Genomic DNA, 23182 nt, shown 5'->3' on the forward strand with positions numbered 1-23182 from the left:
CGGACGCCGCGGCCGGGATTTGATACGGCGACTTTGTGCTTAGCAGCGGAACACCATAGCCGTGGATGAACGAAATGAAATCTCTGAGCAGCAAGTCGGCGTCTGCGGCACCATATAGTATATACGATGTAACGGAGGAAGCTGATACAGTCGACTTCCGATAATTCGCACTAGTCTAGTGAACTTCAAATTATGCGAAGTTCGAATTGAACGATAAGCCCAACTGTGTAGTGAAATAAACTTTTCTTTACGCACGTTTTCACTGAATGACAAAAAAGAAATGAAAAAAAATTGGAGGGCGATACAACCTGCAGCTGAAGTCGATCAAAGACACTGTCTTCTTGAGCGAGTTTGGGGTGAGAATGGGGTGGATTCCCAGCGCGCGTAGCTAGAGCATGGCAGTCGCGTGAGGGGAGGAGGAGGAGGAAGCATCGGACTGCTTTATTATTATTATTTTTTGCTGCAGTCTTCGAGATCGGCTCATAATTTTAGATTGCATGATTTTCGGCATGGTCCCACATTTTGACGTTTGTTGGAGTATTAATTATGACCTAATAATTTCAGGAGTTTTACATGCCAAAACTACGATCTAATCATGAACATTATGATTGTGAGATCTGGACACGAATTCGCAAAACCTTCTTGCGCTAGATTTGCTCATAAGAGAAATTTTCTGCCAATCCTGATGCTGGACATATCATTATCAAAGGCGGCCGGCCAATGGCAAGGAGCACTTACGAAAGAAAAGCATTGTGAATGCGACCTCTGATTACGAACAAGAAGTAAGCTGTCAGTGCCACTGAGTGAAGACAGTGTAATACATGCTACGTGTAGTGTGAAGAGGATGACACCTATTTTGTTTTATTTGAGCATACAATGTTGTATAGGGCATGTGCAGATGGCTTAATATTCCCATTAGCGTGGCGATCCGCTAATGAGGCACATACGCTAGAAGGCCCGTAGAAACAGCGGACGACGATTCCAGATGTGCATGATGATGAATACGCCATAGGGAAAGCACAGATTGGAGACACAGCTGAGCGCCGGGACTAGAATCCAGCAGGAAATCGTTATTTGGCTGCAGTTTTCCTCACCGTTTTTCCGCCCTCTTCTGAGCTCTGGGGCGCTTCGGCGGTCAGGATTACGGCTATTCGCCTTAACGCAGCCGTTCTTGTATACCCAGAGATATGGCGCTTCAAGCAGCAATTCGGGGCAACGCGCAGGGAACTTGCGCTGTCAGAAATGGTTCAGTGTATGTATAATTGGTAGCAAATGAAAACGCTCTCGCAACATACATTTTTTTTTTACGAAGGAGCATCTCGCACAGTGTCGGCGTGCAGGTTTGCCCTGAAAAGCACGTGTATACAGTATGCATGCTCACACTGAATCAGAAGGACAGCGGGGCGCCCGAAGCTCCACCTCCTTTATGAGCTTTTTCCCACACGTCCACGACACTGGTCCATATGTGCATTACGTGACGTGGATGCGGCGCCAGGCATGTGAACATGTTACACTCTACCGTACAAGAATACCGGGCAATAGTGGCTTCCTGGTCTTCAGCGATGCAGCAGAAAACATCTTGGTGCAACAGAAGTGACAAAAAGGTTGCGAGAGGTTGCGTCGCGGGGCGTAGTCGGCAAGAGCCTCTCAAGGCCCATGTGAGGCCAATAGTAGATGGGGGAAGGGGGGAAGGGTGCGTTCGGCCTCATGCTATGCCGGCTTGGGAGGCCACGAGGTCGAGGTCCAACATGCTTGTCGTTTCGAAGCAATGACGCGCCTAGAACAGCGCAGAAAGAAGAGCCGTGAACAGGCCCCGCCCATCCTGTCCAATACTGTTCATTGCTGTTCTCAATTGCCGCGGCGGCTCGGATTCAGGCTGCGTCCTGCCAGCGGCGGGAATTTGACATAGCAGACGCAGCATGACGGGAAGGGGAAGTTTTCGGCGTACGCCTTCTTCTCGGTCGGGTGCATGGCGAGCATCTTGCGGTAAGCGTAGTTCTGTCGGCACGCGGACGAGTATCCCGGCGGGAGGCCTCTGGACACGAAGTCGCACGACGACTCCGGGTCCCTGCAAAAACAAAACAAAATGGTGTGCTCATGCAGATGCGTTTTCTACTTTATATATATATATATATATATATATATATATATATATATATATATATATATATATGCAAGGATTCTTAACACGATATACAGCGAGATAATTTTCTACAGTTATAGAACCAAGCTGCGAGATTACAAAAGATTACAAGATGACTAGGAGTATGGCGGAAGAGGAAGAAAAGGTTAAGAATAAGAAAAGTGGAAGAAGAGAAACATCCATACCTACACATCAAGTAATCAGGAAGTGGTAAAATGACTATCCAGCATAAAATTTACGCTCTACTTAAGATTTAGCGAACGTACCGTGAAAGTCTGTTACATGGAGAAAGTTCACTATACTTTCGCTTGTATGAGTATAAGCTGCGTTACCGCGCTGTCTGAAAATCGTGCCTTCCGAATACCGCATTAAATATACGGAATGCGCCCCATTCCTGAAGCTGCAGATGTAGAAGCGGGACTCTGAATGCTCTAAGGATATCCGATTTCGAGCGCGACTCTAGGCCGACTCTGAAGCTTAGGAAGTCTTCCAAGTATTTCGCACATTTATTTCTTTATTTATTTATTTATTTGTGATACCCTCAAGGTACATAATTGTACATTGCAGAGGGGAGGGGCGCGAATACATTCGAAGAGTAAAAAATGCAGGATTAGTTCAAGGAATTTCCAACGAACAAAAGCAATATGAAAAAAGTAGCAACACATTCATAACAAATCTCAGAGGCTTACATAACATGAAAATACACAAAGAATACACTTTAACAAGCAGACAATGTTGACGGATAAGTACATAATCATGCCGTTTGCTACCATACATTATTTTGTGTTGGTTAGTGCATTCTTAAAACGAGTGGGGTCACTGATGCTTACTAATGATGTTGGTAGGTTATTCCAGTCGACTGAAGTCCTAGGAAGGAATGATTGTGAGCACGCAACGGTGTTATGACGGGGTACGTTAACTTTATGTAAGTGGTCACGACGAGCCGAATAATAAGGTGCAGGTTGGATCCAAAGAGGGCGAAGAGATGCGTTGTAATAGTAGATTTTATGAAAAAGGGAAATGCGTGATTCTTTTCTTCGATGCGATAATAATGGAATTTGAAGGGTTCTCTTCATTAATGTAACACTAGCAGTGCGATGGTAGTTAGCTAAGATGAAACGAACCGAGCGATTTTGCACCGATTCAATTTCGTTAATTAATGTGATCTGATGAGGATCCCAAACGGATGAGGCATATTCTAATTGGGGGCGAACGTATGTCGTGTACAACAGCCGTTTTAATGAAACTGGCGAAAGCGAAAAATTTCTCTTCAAATATCCTAAGGAGCGGTTAGCTTTAGATATTACATACTGTACATGCTGCTTCCAAGAAAGATCGTTAGTTATATGAATGCCAAGATAACGGTAGCATGTAACGGATTGAATGGGGCAGTCATTAAGGGCGTAGGTAGGGCAAGTTGTGTTAGAACGAGAAACCCGCATAGATTTGCATTTATTAATGTTGAGTTCCATGCACCAAGTGAGGCACCAGTTAGATATGTTATTTAAATCGGATTGAAGGGTAGCTATATCAGATGCATTAGTAACTTTTCGATATATAACGCAGTCGTCAGCAAATAAACAAATTTGTGAGGAAATGTTATCAGGTAAATCGTTAATATATATTAAAAATAAAAGAGGACCAAGAACTCCATGACTACAAATGACAGCGCACGGCCCTACGGGCCAGTTCACAAAAAATCAGCGCCCCGACGAAATCGCACACCTTCTCCTTTCTCACTTTGTAGTCAATTTGAATGGGTCATTCCAGAGGTCACACTGCCATGCTCGTGATTATGCGAGTTCAACTGCGCCTTGCTCATCAACAATGCGTCATTGATCTTCAAGTACAGCTGTGCTTCATGGCGAAGATCATGAAGTGAAGGAAAAGAAACGAGACTATGTTCTCCGAGAGGCTATTTAGACCCGTCAATAGTCTCCCTGTGGCTCTCGTGCCTACCAATAGGGGATCAATACAGATGAAGAACCCGAAAGCGATTCAGGTAAAGTTTCGAAAGGCCACTTCCCAGTTCTAGAAGATCACCGAGGCCCGTCAACTTGGTTACGGTGGGACGTTCGAGATCTCTTCAACTGTGCAGAGTTTGCATCGAATCCGGTGAGCCCCTTTATTCCAGCATACCTTGCTTGCTCGAAAGTCTTCATTCGCGGGGTACACGTACGCGAGCCTGAACTTACTTTCAGTTGAAGGTGCTGGTTCTGTATACCGATGTAGCTGGATTATTGAGAACAAGAAGCCGCCTACGGAATCAGTGATTGCTACTTTCGCGGGAACAGTTCATGCATATGAAATGAAGGCATGGCCCCTAATATACAGAGCAGAGCCACTTTCTCCACGACCACTACGGTGCTTGAAACGCTGGCGTTATGCGCATAACATGAAATGTGCAGGTCGGCTGCTCGATGCCCATTATGCGGAGAGAAGCACGACAGTAGTGCATGCAAGTCTCAAGAAGAAAAATTTTGTTTGTGCAAGCACGCCCTTGCTGCAGAGTATTCTAATTGTTCTGCGAAAGAACGAGAAATAAGAAAAATTGAAGTTGTGGAAGGCAGGCGCAGCTCACGTAGGGAAGCAGTTATTGAGGTTCAGGAGAGAACCCAGGGCTATGCAGGCATAACAGCTCGTCACACCGCTCGCATAGATGTTTCTCTGTCTAAGGTCATGGTAGACAAAGTAGAGAAAGCTATTGGAAAAGCAACGAAGCGTCTTACGATAATCTTTTTGAGTCCTTGACACAAATGTTGTCCAGTCGGCTGGCGCAGTTCGTTAAAGCAACGTCTATCCAAGTTCGTGCCTGCGAGATTTCGGTGTTCCTAAACTTACGCAAAAGCAAACATCGACACCCAATTCTTCAGCTGGCTTTCCTTACGCAGGACCTTCTACTCGTATTGAGCAGACTGAACCAGAACTTCTAACGGGAGGTTCTGAAGACTTCCAGGTTATAGACATGGAACTGAAGACTGAAGCGTACCACATCTCATCGCCCCCCGATATGTCTCCTCTTAAGTCAAAAACTAAAAAGTATGTAAAAGAGAACCGCTTCATGAAAGTCTTCTTGAAAGAGAGTATTTTGAATCAGGCAGTGTTCGCTACCATTCCACATTCTTAAAGAAAAAGGGAGCGAGAAAAGAGGAAGTAGCCGTTTTCCTCCTTCAGGCCGGTGAGTTCCTCCTTCACACGCACTTCACACGTCGCGCCCTTTCGTGGCAATCAAAAGGGGAGGAACGTTTCTCCCTTGCGTGCATATCTTGCGTCGCCGCCGCCGGTGACCCGAACATCGGCTACATTAACTTTTTTTCGACAGAAAGTAATGCTAACTAGCATAACCTGAGGTCTAAACCTTTCATGACAAGCGACCACCAGTGTCAAACCTCTAGCTCGAATGGGAGCTGCGATACGAGAATAGTTCAACTCAAAGCAGCGCCCGGCTGCTGACGCACAGCGAGACAAGCCCGTACTCAGGCATCTCAGCCTAAACACCGCAGATATCAGCCAGCCTTTTTCGTTTTGATGCGCGAAATCAGGATAAGGAGAAGGTTAAGCTATCTCAAATGTATGTATTTGTGGCCTTTATGAAGCACCATCCGTGACGGCTTCGAAGCGAAAGCAAAATACGTTTGCTGGCGCCGTCGGCACGTGGCTGGGCGGTGTGAGCGCATCACAGCCGCAAATCCATCAAATCCACATCATCATCAAATCCACAGCTGGAACACAAACCCTGCCGACAGAGCAAGGAGGTGCTCGAGCGCACCATGCCACCAGATATACAGCTGTATATCCAGCGTCACTTGCGTGCCGGTTCGTCTGCGTCTCCGCCCGCCAGCGGCGGCTTCTCTGTGATGCTTCGTGTAGCGCGCACGACACTACAGACAGGAAGCACCGACCAATAATAGAAGATGTATTTCCTGAAAGGCGGGTACAAGCAAACGTACGATCAAAAGTGTCCAGAAAATAAATTCGAAAATGCTTTTACAAATTGCTGACTTCCGCATTGCAGTTTTGCACATACGGCTGTCGGAGTCTGTGAAGAAAAGGAGACACTCTCGAAGATAACGTGTAGAGGGACAATTGAAACTACAAAGTACGAAGAGCCTAATGAACGGCACAAGGGTACGGGGCAAATAGATATGCTCAGGCGTGAACGGGAGACCAAGCTAATGGGACACACACGGGTACGGCAGCGTTGTGCACTGTGCTGAGTGCCGGGATTCCAGAAAGCTGCAGGGCACTGTCGAATTTGAACGTCGGTACGAAGCGAAACCACCCTCTCTCTAGCAGAAAGCACGGCTAGCGCGGCGCAGACACAGCTTTGCAGTAGAGGCACTCGGAGAGAGAGGGCATATACTTCAAAGTCGGAGCTATCCTTCCCGGTCACTTGTGGCGACGGTTACGCTTCAGCCACTGTATTTACGCTATGGTTATATTAGTACCAGGTCTACCTCCCGAGGCCGATCCAAACTCACGGGGCAGAAAACAAGAGGAGAAGCAAAGCACCAACCAACAGAAAAACAAGAAACAATCTCCAAAGAATAAAGGCGACAAAAACAAGGTGAGCTGGTCAGCAATAGCCTCTCAACCCACACCTCAAACAACTGCACAGATAACGCGCATATAACGAGAGCTAGAACTCATGAGAGTTCGCTTAGGCGACTTAGAGCGTGCGAATGTGATACTAAAGCAAATGCAGTCGCAGCAACAGAACACACAGGCTAAACCAGCACTGCCAGAGCAAGCTTCAGGGCAAGCTGTACCAGTACCCCAAAATCACCTAGATTACACGGAGAAAGGCTAACGGTCGAAACACTCCAGACACAAATCCAAGAGGATTTCCAACTACTACTACCCTCAATAGCAGAACAGATCACCCAACAGGTGTCAGCCCAAATAACAATTAACGCTACAAATGACAGAGTTTGAAGTGAAGTCCAACAAAAAACTCCAGGCTCTGTAAATTGAAATCATGAAAACGGTACGTAAGCAAATCACCGGAGCTAACATTAGAGAGAGAGCCGAGAAGCCATACGCCAGACCAGGACTAGCAGCCATTGCACATGAAAGCAACCATGCCTAAACATAAACCAACTATAACAGAAAATTGCGAAATCTGGCAGTGGAACTGTCGTGGATACCGGCGGAAAAGGGGGCTTTTAACACAGCTGGTAAGCTCACAGTGTGAGCCACCAGCTGTCATAGCGCTTCAGGAAGTCGGATCCCCTCCAAACCTTCAGGGATACGAGGTGTACACACACACGGATTCGGAGAAAGCAATAGCGACTTTGGTAGCGAAATCGATTACCGCAATCAAACACGATCCTTTTACCGACACGGATATTAAGCATTTACTAATAGAAATCATGTATAAAGGCCTGAACAAAAAGAGTACCTTTGCACTAAACATTTACTGGCCACCAAGCCAAAGAAAGACAAAGTTTGACAGCCTCCTGCAGGAAACTGCCCGCCTGGTAAAGAGAAGACCACTGGTGATAGTTGGTGACTTTAGCGCCAAAGATCATAGTTGGGGATACCCGAAACAGGACGCTAAGGGCAGAAGCGTTCTGGAACAAACGGAACAACTCGACATGACCAATATGACGGATCATGCAGTGCCCAGTAGACAGGGTAACAGTGTGAGCATGGACACCAGCCCTGACCTCAGGATAGTGCAGAATTGTGAAAATGCGCAATGGATAAACACCATAAATGATTTAGGTAGCGACCATTACATCATCAAACGACACATAAGAATAGCCAAAATTACCGACTGGGTGAAATACCGCTGCATGCAAAGCCAACAAAGCACCCCAATCGCTGATTTAAGTAAATGGTGTAAAAGTTTAAGAACACAAAAGGATAATGTCACAAAAAAACTAGGCCGCTCTAGTGAGATACCTGAGATAGACCCTCACTTACTGCATCTCTGGGAGGCCCGCAGAGGACTAACGAAAAGACTGAAGCGACAAAAACAGAACCGGAAGCGAAAAGTACGCATTGTACAAATCACCCGCAAAGCGGAAGAGTACACAACGCAACTAGCTACGTCCAACTGGGAACGCTTCTGTGACTCCTTTAATCACACACTGAGCACACGGCCGTCAACGGTGGGTTATAAGCGTGGCAGTCGAGCGGAACGTGTAACTATAAAATCGTGCCGTACTTGCACCTGGTTCCTTGTATGCGCCAAAGAAAGCTTAGTGAGATAGTTTTTTTCTTTTTTGCAAATATCAGTAACGTACACTTTGCTGATGACGCGTACAGTTGTTTTCCAGCTGCGAACTAGCCCAGTTCGTAGGCCTAGTCGCATCCATCGCTTCGTTTGCCTGGAGTCGGCCATGTTGGTTTTGGAGAGGGAGAAACCGTTACTCCCATGCATGAGGGAGGAAATTTGCTTCATTTAAAGACGAACATAGGGGACATCGCCGTTTCTCCCTTTATGGAGCAAGAGTCACTCCTTTTTTTCTTAGAGTGTATATACATATAGCTTCACCATAGGCTCTCTGAGAATTTTAGTGGAATTACCGTTGGATTTTTTCTGCTACTACAGGTTTATCATACATTTCTTCTCAATTTTCCCCAAACATAATTGCTTTACAAGACATCTGGCTTTCAAGTGGCCAAACATTTTTTCATAAAACATTATCGGTTATATCGTTTAGATCGACCTGTCAAAGGTAGTGGTGTTGCTTTCTAGGTTTAAACTAAATTCAGTCACGATGCCGTGATATCATATCAATGCACGTCTACTGTGCGCGAAATTTTAACATTAGACATAGCACATCTATATCGCTCTCTTTTTGGTATTTACCAGCAGGTATGCAGGATACCCGATCTCTAGACGGCGCATTAGCTTCCTGCAGAAAAGCCGTAGCACTTGCTGGTGACATTAGTTCTCACCATGTGTCTTGGGGTTTCAAAAGTGATTTAAGCAGAAATCACCAGTGGAATCTGTGGTAGTGGACTCTTAATAATAATCTTTCTTGTCTAAATTCAAAAGTTGCTACGTTTCTTAGCGGCCAGTCTCAATCAGCGATAGATCGTTTTCCAGCTGGTCTTTAACTATATACTCGTACAATACTATAGACTGTGCTACAAAGAGCGACCACATTCCTAACATTTTCTAGATAAATTTCCATTGAATCACCTTTAGCAGTAAAATTTGCACATTTGTGAATTAGGACAAATCTCAAAAGGAGTTCAAGTCGACCATGCTACGCGTACGAATATGCAAGAGAATATTAGAGCTACGAGCCTCTCTGAAGTTTTAAAACGTTCCTTGAAGAATGCAGCTTTTAATTTAACCTCCCATACAGGCGGATCTATCAGTCCATGGTAGAATTCAGAATGCACGCAGGTTCATCGACAAAGAAAATAAAGCTGGTTGGAAGTAACCTTTTGCTTATCAATAGAAAAAAAAGGGGGAGCGATTACAAATTTGTTGCTGGATCTTACAAGCGTTCGGTATCTAAAGCTAAAGATGAGTGTGATATGAACAAGCTCAATTATATATCTAAATCTAGAAAAAAAAAACACTTTTCAGATTTTTAGGCTCTCGAAAGATGATTCCGGTTCCAGAAATAATAACACTTTTGTCCTTTCGCCACGTGAATTGTCCGAATTATGGAAAAATATTGGAAAGGGACTAGAAAAGATGTTCACTTCAATAGTTCCACAGTAACTACTGAAACCATTACCGCTAGAGGAATTTAGAGAAGACACATTAGAAGAATTAGCGGCTGTTGTGCGCTGTCTGCCTTCCTCAGCGCCAGGTCCAAACGGAGTTACCGCAGCCGTGATGAAATGCCATGTACCCTGAAAGATATCCCAGTGCGGACTGCCCTGCCTGTGGACTGAGGACAACATTGGACCATATGTTGTGGGAGTGCGAAGCCATCGGCTCCTCCTTCAGCGAGGATAGGTCGGCTGCGCTCTTGGGCAGCCCCGAACTCAACGACCAAACCCTGGCCGTCCAGAGTGCCCGCGATCGGGCCGTCAAGCTCGGCTTGGCGGTCCCGACGTGGGACTAGCCGGGTGGCGCGGGGTCTTCCCTGCGTCTTCTCTGGACCGAAATAAAGTTATTTCCCTCACTCAGCCGTGATGAAAATTTCGTGTCAATTGTCCCCTCAAAGAATTTGAATATGGTCAAGTACTCTTTGAAAAATGCCTGGATACCTTCATAAAGTAAACTTTCTAAGGTAATCCGATACTGAGAAAACAGGGAGTTGGATATATTAGACCTATTTCTCTCACATAGAATCTGGTTAAACTAATCCAAAGAATACCCGCCGTGGTTGCTTAATGGCTGTGGTGTAGGGCTGCTAAGGACGAGGTCTCGGGATCAAATCCCGGCCACGGCGGCCACATATCGATATGCGCGAAATGTGAAAATACCCGTGTACTTAGATTTAGGTGCGCGTTAAAGAACCCCAGGTGGTCCAAATTTTCGGAGTCCCCCATTACGGCGTGCCTCGAATCAGATCGTGGTTTTGGTACGAAAAACCCCATAATCTAGTTAACATTGTCAAGTGATGACCTATATTTGTGAAAATTTAATACTTAGCTCCAGTCAAATTGTCTTTAGATCTGGGTGCTCGACATGGCGTATACACGTTGACTTAGAATGTTCCATACAGCTTGCTCGGCGGCGAGGAGAATATTTGGCATTACAGAATCTAGATCTAACTAAAGCTTATGCTTCTGTGGAGCCCGGCATAATAAAGCAACAAGAAAATTACACGTTTCCGGACTGCATTACGGCATGGGTTCTAGAAGTTTTAAGGGGAAGAGAATTCTACTGTTTACAAAGCGGGTGCTCATCGTCAAGATATCAGCACTGACGCGGTGTACTGCAAGGAACAGTGTTATCTCCTGTTTTATTTAATATAGTTTTAAGCTCCATTCCTCTTTTCCAGGAGATTTATGTACATGTTTATGCAGATGAAATCACTTCTTTCGCGTCGAATTATGATCGACATTCACTTGATCAATCGTTACAAAATTACTCATGTACTTTTCAATCATGGCTTGAGAATACACATATGTCGCTGAACGTCAGTAAAAGTGCACTTCTAGCCTTTCCTTCAGATTTTCCCGTTTACATTTCACTGATGTACCGTCAATAGTTCCTTCTAAATACCTGGGAATTGTACTGGGCAATATCGAAAATACATGTATCTTCAGTACTACCTTAGATAAGCTTTGGTTACCTTCTATCTGTATCAAGATACGTCTGGCGAGACGTGCATCAGTATCTGTATTTCTGATATGTGAATTAATGTATCATGTATGTAAGATACAAGATAACTGCAGTCGCAACGTCACCGTGCAAAACAATAAACGTTGGCTGAACTCGGCTTCTCAAGCAGACACTGCTGCCACTAAACCACCGGAATAAAACTAAAGGCAGCGGATACATTCTTTTATCTTTCCGCCTGAGCTTTCCAGCGAGGGCAAGCAATGGGGTCTACGCATCCCTATTGGTGCAGCAGAGTCACGTGGTGGCGCTCGCGCCGTCACGACGAACAAGTTCCTCCCTTCAACAACGTCCTTAGCGTGGATGAGTCGTACGACGGCATGGACCAGCTACCCCTTCTCACATGCCTGACCCCAACTCTTACAACTGGCTGGCAGCGGTGAGACGGACTTTGCGACGTGGTGCTGTGTCTGCGGTGAGTGCTTGATTTTTGCTTTGACTCTCTAGGCTTCATTTTGTGGTTGTTCAGCTTAGAACAGTAAGGAAGCTGGATTGTTGACTGTTAGCTAGGTTGTGTTTTCCTAGTTATGGTTAGAGAGCAGGACCGAGGCAGTAAAGCAGCAAACATGAATTTGAGTACACTGCTGAGAGACGGAATTGTTGGTTGTCGGTGAGGAACTCGGCCTAGAAGCACGCAAGGAAATGATGAAATCGGAAACATTAAAGCTGATTTCAGAACAGGGCAGTGAGGAGGACATTGGAATTGGGTTAGAACGTTTTAGGAAAAGAGAGAAACGGGATATAGAGAGAAAGAAAAACGGGACAGAGAGGAACGCGAGAAAGATCGCGAGTTAAGAAAAAAAGAAGACAACTATTCCACTCTGTGAAGATGGAATGGCAGCGAAAGCTGACGACAGTCAAAGCTCTCAAACGAAAAACAAATTGCTTTCGCTGCCATTCCATCTTCACAGAGTGGAATGGTTGTTCTTGCTCGTTCGGAGGTGGCCGGGTTCGCGATTGTCGTTTTCGTTCAGGATCGCGGGAACGTTCTTCGTCGGTGGTCCTTTCGCGCCGGCACCGTTTACATTATTGTTGCTGTTCCCTGCGGCTCTCCTCGTACGTATGTTGTTCTTCGGGTGTACGAACTATAAGTGTCCGCCCCATCGATAACGCAGCTGTTTTTAGCTCGGATACCTCTCCTGCTTATATACTGCGATGACCTTGATGTCACGCTATTTTTCATGGCGAGCGTTCTAATCTGTTCGGCATTTTGACATCTGCGCCGCCGCATTGCACCCGTACGTGATCACACACAAAGCAAACAAAGAAACAATTGTGTATGGGTTTGTTAGAATTCGCCAAGTCCGTTTCTGTTGCCGGACGCCCAAAAATCTACGGAAGGTTAGTCATTTGCAACTTTCGCTGCAAAATGCAACTTGACCTTGAAAGCAAACGTGTAGAGTTTTCTCGAGCGAGTGAAGCTTGGGACTCTGGAACGATCAAGTGAGGCAGAATCATACCGCATGGACCTCTGGAAATGGTCGCATGGAAATGGTTAAAGCCATTTGAGGTCCGGAACGACACAGGGTTGTTCCTAGCAAATTTTGAAAGGACTTGCGAGAAGGTAAACTTCGCTCCGAGTACATGACCACAGCGGTTGCTGTCTGTGTTGCCGCGTGAGGCTGCTGAAGTAATCGCCAGACTCAGTATATGCGAAGGTTAAGGCTAGCCTTTTGAAGAAGTACCGCCTTTCAGCCGGCAGAAGGTTTCGGCCAAAGGTTTCGAAGCACGGGCAAGAAAGCTGAACGCCGAGGACGGAATTGAGACGGTCGAAATGGACCGCGGAAATAATTTCTGTTCAAAATGGTATCGCAGACGAAACGACCGGAGCATGTAGTCGTTGAGAAAAGGACGTCAGAAAATAGTGAGGAGAAGTCAAATGGCCAAATCATCCAAAAAGGACAGAAAAGCGAATTCAAATCCTGTAGACCAATCCACTGCTATAGGTGCCACAAACTCGGATATATCGCTGCCAACTGCGGGAAGCCTAGCGTAGTTTTCTCCTGCGTGGACGAAAGAGACGAGAACATGGATCTTTTAAGCTTATATCTTCGCGACCTGCATGCTAATGGAAAACCACGCCGGGTGCTACGAGACAGTGCCGCCACCATGGATATTGTCGTCCATCCGTCTTACGTGACGGTAGATGACTTCACCGGAGAAGTAGCATGGATTAACCAGGTTGTGGAAGAACACAGCATGTGCCTGCCGATGGCGAAAGTCAAAATCAATAGGCCGTTCGGGGAGCTCGTGACCGAGGCCTCAGTTTCTCCATTTTTGTCGCTGCAGCAGCCTTACATTTTTTTTTTGAAACAGACGGATTAGTTACTGCGAGAGCAGGGACTGAAACTAAGATAGGGCGTAGTAGAGGCGGTGACGCGATTCCAAGCTCGTCAAATCGCGTCGCTTTCAGCTGAAAATGTAAAAGCCGCTCCAGCAGAAGTAGCAAGAGGTAGCTTCGGCAACAGAAACCGAGCTGGGCTAGAGGGATGAAAAAGCGGCTGAGGAAATCCTGCCAGCTGACCAGCTCAACGAAAGCGTATCACAAGGTAGGTGTCAAAATTCTCGCCTGCAAGGAGAGCCAGCTGACGCACTCGCAAGCGAGACAGGGTCGTTACGGTCACCGGCCTCAAAGAACTTTGATCGGCTCTTACGCGTGGACAGAGACCGAGACACTGGCAGCTGAGCAAAAGAATGACGTCAGTTTAGCTAAATTATATGAAACAGCTAAAGAAGACATTGCTAGGCTCAACGTGACGATACACGAGAAAGGAGGCTTGTTATATTGGCACTACACAGACCGAAAGGGCAGAATTCTGGATCAGTTAGTCGTACCTACTAAGCACAGGCAGGACCTCTTGGGTCTCCGCCATGGAAGAAATGGGGGGTAGGGCCACCTAGGCATAAACAAATCGAAATAAAGGTTGCTTGTGGATTACTACTGGCCTGGCTGTTTCAAAGACATAGAAAACCTTGTGAGATATGATGCGACACCTGCCAGCGCTCGGGTAAACCAGGATAAAGAGGGAAAGCTCTCTAAAGTCCTTAATATAGTGCCCTTAATATAAGAATCTTTCATACGACTAGTGATAGACATGATAGGGCCTTTACCAAAGACAAAGTCGGGTTACAGGTATCTGTTTACCATGCTGTGTCCGGCTACTTTGTTTGCTTTGCGAACGGTTCCTCATGAGGCTACAGGGTTCTCGCCAGCAGAACTAGTATGTGGGAGGACACTCGGTTCCCCACTGAGAATGTTAAGAGAGATGTGGGAAGAAAGAGGAGAGAGTCAAACAGTGGTAGTGTACGTGCTAAATTTGCAGGAACGGCTAAGTGCAACACAAGAACTAGTCGAAATAAACATGGGCGTGGCAAAAAAAAAAACAAAAAAACGCCAAGTTCTATTACGACAGGAACGCGAGGCTTCGAACCTTCAACGCTGGAGACCAGGTAATGATCCTCAAATTTTCAAGAAAGAATAAGGTTGACGTTCACTGGGACGGACCCGTTAAAGTGTTGCACAAAATTTCAGATACTAACTATGCTCTGAAAATACCCGGTCGCAGGAAGGAGGTGAGGATATACCACTGCGATTTGATGAAGCCGTACGTGGAGTGGAGCGGAGTCGTTAACTTTACCATCAAAGAGCCGGATGACATTAATACCGAGCTTAATGAGTGTAAGGCGACCTCCAACTCTTAAATCAGCCAGGAAGAAGTTGTAGAACACTCGGTAAGCACAGACGCTCTTAAACCCGAGCAGCTAGATAAGCTAGAAGGGCTGCTAGGAGAATATATCCATATATTCAGCAATCGGCCAGGTAGAACTGAACTAATAACGCATGAAATAGAGCTGACATCAGCCGAACCCGTAAGATCAAAGCCTTACAGGGTGTCTCCAAGACAGAGAGATATTATGGAGGCAGAGATACACCACATGCTAGAGTTGGGAGTTATTGATCCCGCTGTACACGTCACCGCTAATGCTTGTGGAAACCCCTAATAAGGACCCTCGTGTGTGTTGACTATAGAAAGTTAAATGCCATCACTAGGGATCAGCTGTACCCGATACCCAACATTGAGGAACGAATCGAAAGAGTTAGCGCTCCTAAATACATTTCAACTATAGATCTCGTGCGGAGATACTGGCAAGTTCCCTTTTCTGAAAGTGCCAGCCGCTATGCCGCATTTATCTCACGTGTAGGCACTTTTCGCCCTCTCGCACTCAGCTTCAGGATGAAGATCGCGCCGTTTAGCTTCTCTAAGTTGACGGATATTATCCTAAAAAACTTATAGGAGTTCGCACTGCCATATCTTGATGATGTCGCACTTTTTTTCTGACATCTGGGAACAGCATGTATCGCACCTCAAGCAGGTGTTCTCGCGTTTGAGGGAAGCAAGTTTAACGACGAAGGCGGAAAAAAATGTAGGTTTGGCTGCTCGCAGGTTACTGGGAGCAGCCAAACCTACATGCTCGCAGGTTATGTTGTCGGCCAGGGCACGAGACGGACGGCAGAGCTGAAAACCACTACGATTAGAGATTTTTCACAGCCACGCACGAAAACAGACCTTCGTTCATTTTTGGTACTTGTTGGGTACTATCAACGGCACGTTTCGCAAATGGCAAGTCCATTAACGGACGCCCTCCGAATGGGAGCACTGAGTAGCGTACACTGGAGTAAGAACAAAGAGAACGCTTTCCAAAGTTTGAAAACGCTATTAGTTTCTCGTCCTGTGCCTAGCACGCCAGTCTATACAAAGGAATTCATAGTTCAGTGCGACGCAAGCGATGGGGGTATGGGCGTGGTACTCAGGCAGGTTGGCGACGATAATAAGGAACATCCTATCCTCTATGCCAGCCGTACGTAAACTAACTGTAAGAGAGGAAGCCTACAGCGCTTCAGAGAAGGAATGGGTTTGTTTAGTTTGGGCAGCCCAGAAGTTGTCGTGTTACTTGTACGGAGCGAGGTTCATCTTCGAGACCGACCACTGCCCTCTGACATGGCTTAATAAAATGTAAAAAAGAGAGAAAAAAATGACCGCTTGCTTCGATGGAGCCTCACCATCCAACAGTTCTCCGTTAATTATAAGAAGGGAAAGTTGCATAGCAATGCGGATGGCTTGAGCAGGCTAATTTGAAACTCGTTCTGCGTTTAGGGATCCCGACTCATCTTTATTGTTATCGTTTTTTTTTTATTGTGTTAAGCCAAAGCGATCCCCTCTCATTTAGCAGGACTCCACCCATGATTGCTAACTTGGTCGGCTCGAAATTCCTTCGAAATTTGCATAGCCAAATGCAGCATTTGGTGTTTTTGCATTCATGTTTTCTTTGAAGACTGGCGGGTCTAAAGCGATATCCAAGATACTTCATTTCTGCGCAGAGCCGTGCTGTGTGGTTCACTTTGCCTGTCATTGTGAGATGTTTTGGGGTGTATGTCAGCATTTTGCAGCTGGTTGCTGCAAGCCAAGTCATCCCCCTTGCCACCAGCCATTCTCTTCCTGCCCGGCGGTTATCAGCACTGACCAGTCGAGATTTTACGGGCCATGGAGGAGCTGTTACGATCGGCCAGCGGGGGTAGTGACCTTCTAGCCTCTTTTACTCGGCTGCGACGAATCGCTTCGTGAAGCCAACAATGTCTCTCCCTCGGACAGACTACCGGGACCGCAAGGCGAGACACGTTTGGTGGAACGAGTATTGTTAGCAGGTAGCAAAATCCTGGAAAAGGGTGTTCTTCGGCGTTCCCCCACGGACTCCGGTAATCGTCCCCGTCGTTTGAAAGACGTGGCGGCTAACTGCGGAGTCATCTCAGGACGCTCTGATTGGACGAAGGTTGGACGGCAGGGAGGACAGAGGGAGTTTTAAGCAGCCGTTCTGTGGATCTGTGGACAGGAAGGCGAGAATTTAGGTATGAAATTTAGCGTTAAAAAATCAGGTGTTATGGTGTTCAATGAAAACAGTGAACATACAGTGGCAATGCACCGCCACGAAATACCTCGGCTAAAAGAATATAAATATCTTGATATATGGATAAACGAAGGCATTAAATATATGGGAACACAGGAAAAAAGAAATAGTTGTAAAGGGGAAAAGAAGTGCAGCCGTAATGAAGCATACAGCGTTATGGGGATACAATTGATACGAGGTGCTCCGGGGTATGTAAGGTGTAATGGTTCCAGGCCTTGGATGGATGGAAAAACTTTATTTTCGTCAGAACGCATGTGCGGACGATTCCGTGCTAGATGGCCATCAGCTCATGGCTGACGGCGACCTGGGTGGCCCACTCCACGGCCCTGGTCTGGACGACCGGGTCTGAGCTGGCCAACACGGCCTCCCACTGCTCGAGAGAAGGATCACGCATAATATCCGCCGGTGGCGGCGCTATGCTACAGCTCCATAATATGTGGTCATAGGTGGCCAGTTCCTGGCACCATTTGCATTCCGGCTGAACGTCCGGGTAGATTTTGTTTAACACGTATGGGTTACAGAAAGATCTCGTCTGCAATCTTCGCCAGACGCTTTCCTGCGCCTTCACCAATTGCTTGTCCGGTGGAGGGTAAATTCTCCGCTCAAGTTTGTAATGGTTAGTAATGTCGTGAAAGGACACCAGCCCATCTCTCGTGGACCTCCCTGGAACGTCCGGCTCACCTGCTCGGCTGACGAAACCTCGAGCATTTATGTGAGCTGCCTCGTTCCCAGGGTTCCCAGAGTGGGCCGGTACCCAGACAATTTCCACCTCCGTAGTCCCTCGCCCCGTGGCCCGATTTAGTAATCCTGCCGCTGTGACAGAGATTCTGCCCCTCGCCAAATTTCGGATGGCTGTTTTAGAGTCGCTGAAAATCAGGTCAGCTTCAGTATTACCTATAGCTAGCGCTATCGCCGCCTCCTCTGCAGTTTCTGAGGAGCGGGTTTTGACTGATCCAGAGGTGATTAAGCGTCCCCGCCCATCCACCACCGCAACTGCAAATGCGTCATTGTTCTTATACTCGGCGACATCTACGTAGACCGCCCCGTTGTACTTCCCGTACTTAGCATGTAAAGCTCTGGCTCTTGCCTTCCTACGGTTCTCGTGATGTATCGGATGCATATTTTTAGGTAAAGGTTTTATGTACAAGCCCTTGTGCATTTCTCGCTTCACCTGAATTTTCATGTCCCCAGCTGGAGGATCAACTCCAATGCCGATCCCTTCCAATATATCCCTCCCTACTATCGTTTTGGAAAGTCTACTGAGTTGCATCGCCAAGTGTGCCTCCCGCAGTTCTTCCAAGGTGTTGTGCACCCCTAATCCCAGCAGCCTTTCGGTGGAAGTATTGTTAGGCAACCCAAGGGCCGCCTTATACGCCTGTCTAATCATAGCCTCCACCTTGCCTTTCTCCGTCGCGTCCATCTTCATATAAGGCGTCGCATACACTATTCTACTGAGCACAAACGCCTGTACCAGCTTACACAAGTCCTTTTCCTTGACGCCTTGTTTACGATTGGCGATTCTCCTGATAAGTCTCACGGTAGCATTGACTGTATTTTTGAGCCTTTCCAAGGCCTCCCTATTCTTCCTGTTAGTCTGCAGATACAGACCCAGGATCCTGATCGTTTGGACCTCAGCGACCGGTGCACCCCCCACTTTCACCTTCAGCGGTGGTGGCGGCACATAGTGCCTCGCATGTATCCCTCTTGGTTTATCCCTAAGCACAAAAAGCTCGGACTTGGGCTGAGAGCACGAGAGTCCAGCCTCCCCCGCTAGCTCCTCCACAATATCCACTGCCTGTTGTAAAGTTTCCTCCAATTGTGCGTCGCTTCCCTTTGTTACCCATAGAGTAATGTCATCCGCATAAAATGTATGTTTAAGTCCCGATATCATTGCCAGCCTGGGCGGTATCTTGATCAAGGCGAGATTAAACAAGAACGGCGATAAAACCGACCCTTGTGGTGTCCCCCTGCCCCCCAACGGGAAAGGATCCGATTTAAATTCTCCGACTACAATCTCCGCAGTCCTATCCTCCAGAAATGATCTGATGTATCGGAAGGTTCTGCCCCCCGGTCCTATGTCCGATAGGTTCCTTAATATTGCCTCATGGGTGACATTGTCAAAGGCCTTTGTGAGGTCGAGCCCCAAGATAGCCTTCGTGCCCGTGCCGTACCCAGGATCAACCACGTCCTTTTTGAGCTGTATCATGACGTCCTGCGTTGATAAATTAGCCCTGAAGCCAATCATCGTTTTAGGTATCAACTCCTTGTCCTCCACATAACCCTGAAGCCTGTTGAGGACCACATGCTCCATCAATTTGGCCAAGCAGGACGTCAGTGAGATGGGTCGAAGATTCTCAATACAGATCTTCTTCCCTGGTTTAGGAATAAATGTAATCCTAGCATGCTTCCACTCTGCCGGGATCTCCCCGGCCGCCCAATATTTGTTCATCAAGTCCGTGAGCGCCTCCACTGACTTGAAATCCAGGTTCCTCAGCATTTTATTAGTAACCCCATCTGGACCCGCTGCCGACGTAGTACGAAGCTGCCCCATTGCAAACTCCACCTCCGCCACCGTAAAGTCCGCATCTAATTCGAGGTTTTCCTCTCCCGAGTAATCCGGCAAGAAACCGCCCGCCTCGCCATTTATGTAACGACTTCGGAGTTCTTGAATGAACTCCCCAGTCGTGCCTTGATACTGATGAACTAACCTAGCCATTTGACCCTTCTGCGCCGATTTGGTTGCCGCCGGATCTAAAAGGTGCCTCAACAACTGCCATGTTTTTTTGCATCCGAATTGCCCATTCATCCTGTCACAAATTTGACCCCATTGTTTGCACTGCAAGTCCAACGTGTAGGTTTCGATTTCTCGTTCTAGCTTGGCCACCTTCCTACGGAGGACCCCATTATGCTTTTGTTTCTTCCATCTCCGAAGGAGACTCGCATGCGCTTCCCACATGTGTAACAGTCTAGAGTCCGCCGTAAAACCTTCCTCCACCGTCGGAACCTCTGCTGTGGTACCCTTCACGTCCTGCTTGAGCGCCTCAACCCAGGCTCCCAAGTCCTCGATTTCCCCGCTCACTGTGTCTTTCCTGACTTTCCGAAATCTGTCCCAATCCGTCACTCTAGTTCCTTTTACCCTGTCTTTGTGCTTAGCAGCACTAAATACCGTGGAAAGGATGTAGTGATCACTGCCCAGTGGCTGTCCCGTGTTTACCCACTTTGCATCCCTAATACCTTTAACAAATGTGAGGTCCGGAGAGGTGTCTGCGCTAACGCTGTTGCCTATCCTCGTATGATCTAGCGGGTTGTTCAAGGTTGTCCATTGTAGGTCCTGAGCTACCCGCCAAAGCCTATTTCCCTTTGGAGTGGCTCGGATATAGCCCCACTCCGGTTCCAGGCCTTACTTTTGGAAATGCAGTTCTTTGCTTGAAATCAGGGGTACAATCAGGACTCGATGGCATCCGAAAGGTCAGTGGGACGCCTCGCATTGGGCGCTCACGCGAAGACTACAAATGAAGCTGTGCAGGGTGATGTGGGCTGGACAAGTTTTGAAGTGAGGGAAACTCACAGTAACATTGATTATGAACAACGACTGAAGAATATGGAAGAAAGTGAATGGGCTGGTAGAGTGTTTAGGTATTTGTACAAAAAAAAAACATTGATTCACAGTGGAGGAAAAGAACTAGGTAGCTTACCAGCAAGTATGCGGCCTGTATAGTAAGCAAAACAGCAACAAAGGACGTCAAGCGGAAAGTCAGAGAGGCTGGAATAATTTCTTTATACTAGACAGGCAGCTTCCTTGGATTTATCACATTAAAGCCCTCGAAGAACAAATAAACTAAATAATAAATGTTCTTCTCCGCGTAGCAGGCACAGCATGGGGAGGGTCGATTTCATCCTTACTAAAAGTACATAATGCACTTATAAAGCAACAGATAGCATATTCTACACCTGTTTTGCATGGAATCTCCCGCTCTTCTGAAGAGAGACTACAACGATTAATAGCTAGGAGCTTTAGAGTATGCTTGGGCGTTCCTCGAACAGCCTCAAGTTTCTTAGTAATTGCAGAGGCATGTCGTCCTCCATTTCCTATTATGAGGACGGTTTAAACCTATCGACACTACTTTCGCTTTTCAGTGCAGCACAAAAGTCACCCACTAGCAAGTGCACTAATTGAGAGAAACGGGGCGAACATCAACTACCACACCACGAATTTTGGTTCTCAGATACCTCCTACCATCCATGGCGACTTTTCGCTCCAAAAATTGAACTGTCAGTTGAGGGAATTATTCAGCAAACGAGATATGTTTATGATAGCAGCACAACAACTAGCGTTTTGCCAGATATACTTTCGATACCCTGGTTATGTTCAAGCGTATACAGATCGTTCTTGCCAAACAAATTCTTCTACAGCTGCCTTTGTCATTCCAGAATGGAACCAAATACAAACGTTTAAACTATGTCACACGACGTCATCAACAACAGCAGAGCTTTTTGCAGTATTGTCTTTGTTACGCTACATAAATTCAATGCAAAAACGGGAACACTGGGCCATCCTTTGTGACTCCCAGGCAGCTTTGTCGTCACTTCATAATGGCATCAGCAATTCGCAAAACGTGGCGTTATCTAACGAGATACTAATGGGATTCACAAAAGCAAGTGAAGAAAATCACAAAGTAATGTTCCAGTGGATACCTAGCCACTGCAATAATCCTTGGAATATTGCAGCACACAAGGCAGCTGGAAAGGTGCATGTTGATAACGCTATATATGGTCTGTCTCTAACGCAAGACAAATTGCAGCACATACTAAGACAGAACTCAGCCCGTGGTTGCAGAACGACACGGTTTGATCATAACTCAAAATCTTCAGGTTTACTTCACATTGACCCATCCTTTTAACTTAAAATCATGTCCACATTAAACACAACCAGAGCCTTTGAAACGCTCATTCACCGTATGCGGCTCGGTACCGCGTACGCAAAACACTTTCTACATAAAATTTCAAGAGCTGATAGTGCGGAATGCACTTCTGGCCGCGCTGATGAAGGTGTATAGCATCTTATACTAGAATGTCCGCCACACGACACAGACAGACAACGCTAGGCACTTGATTTAGTGGCATTAGATCGCAGGCACCTCAACCTCAGGCAAATCTTAAGTCGTTGGCCAACATATTCATTGGAAAGACAAGCGTTACTGGGCCTTCAAATATTTCTAGAAGCGAGCAGTATCCTCGGAAAGTATTGAGTGGAGTGTTTAAATGTAATAGCGCATTCTAGGTTTTTCTTTTACCCGACTTCGGGCAATCTAATGCCTGGTTTTTTGTACCTTCATAAGAATTTAATCCGTGATTTCTTATGTGCCCTGATTTTAGTCTAGCTAAGCGACTGCACTTCGTGTTTTTATGATTTGGAGTTGAATTTAAGTTATAGTGTGGCATTAGTGTACTTATGTGACTGGAATTTGAGTTATGATTTCATTATATTTATTATGATTTATTATTTTTTAAATCCCTGTGTGAAAAGGAGTAGCCGACACCAATTAAAGGCGACATCTCCTAAATACCATACAATAAAAGAAAACACTGCATATAGAGGCTCAAATACCATGTTTAAGAAGTAGATTTCGGATTCTCGCAATCGAAAAGCTCCTAAAAAATTACGCTTTTCCTTAAATATCATAGTATGTTTTCATTATAGAACCAAGTATACTTTTTAATAATTACCGGTCGCGACTACGCACCCTTCAGACTACGCGCCCCTCAGGCAGAGCTAACGCCATTCATTGCAACGATTCAACGTATTCACC

At 46.3% G+C, this 23182-nt stretch overlaps 1 protein-coding gene across 1 annotated transcript in view; it reads right to left on the reverse strand.

Annotated features, from left to right (window-relative positions):
* Positions 1-831: 831 nt before the first annotated feature.
* Positions 832-23182, reverse strand: part of LOC135906027 (neurotrophin 1-like) — a 143730-nt gene continuing 121379 nt past the window's right edge. The window contains exon 4 of the mRNA XM_065437169.2: positions 832-2068. Within this exon, the coding sequence (XP_065293241.1) occupies positions 1849-2068 (220 nt within the window). The 3' untranslated portion in view covers positions 832-1848. The remainder of the gene's footprint in view (positions 2069-23182) is intronic.

The sequence above is a fragment of the Dermacentor albipictus genome, chromosome 1 (assembly GCF_038994185.2).
Source record: "Dermacentor albipictus isolate Rhodes 1998 colony chromosome 1, USDA_Dalb.pri_finalv2, whole genome shotgun sequence".
In the NCBI taxonomy this organism is placed as follows: domain Eukaryota; kingdom Metazoa; phylum Arthropoda; class Arachnida; order Ixodida; family Ixodidae; genus Dermacentor; species Dermacentor albipictus.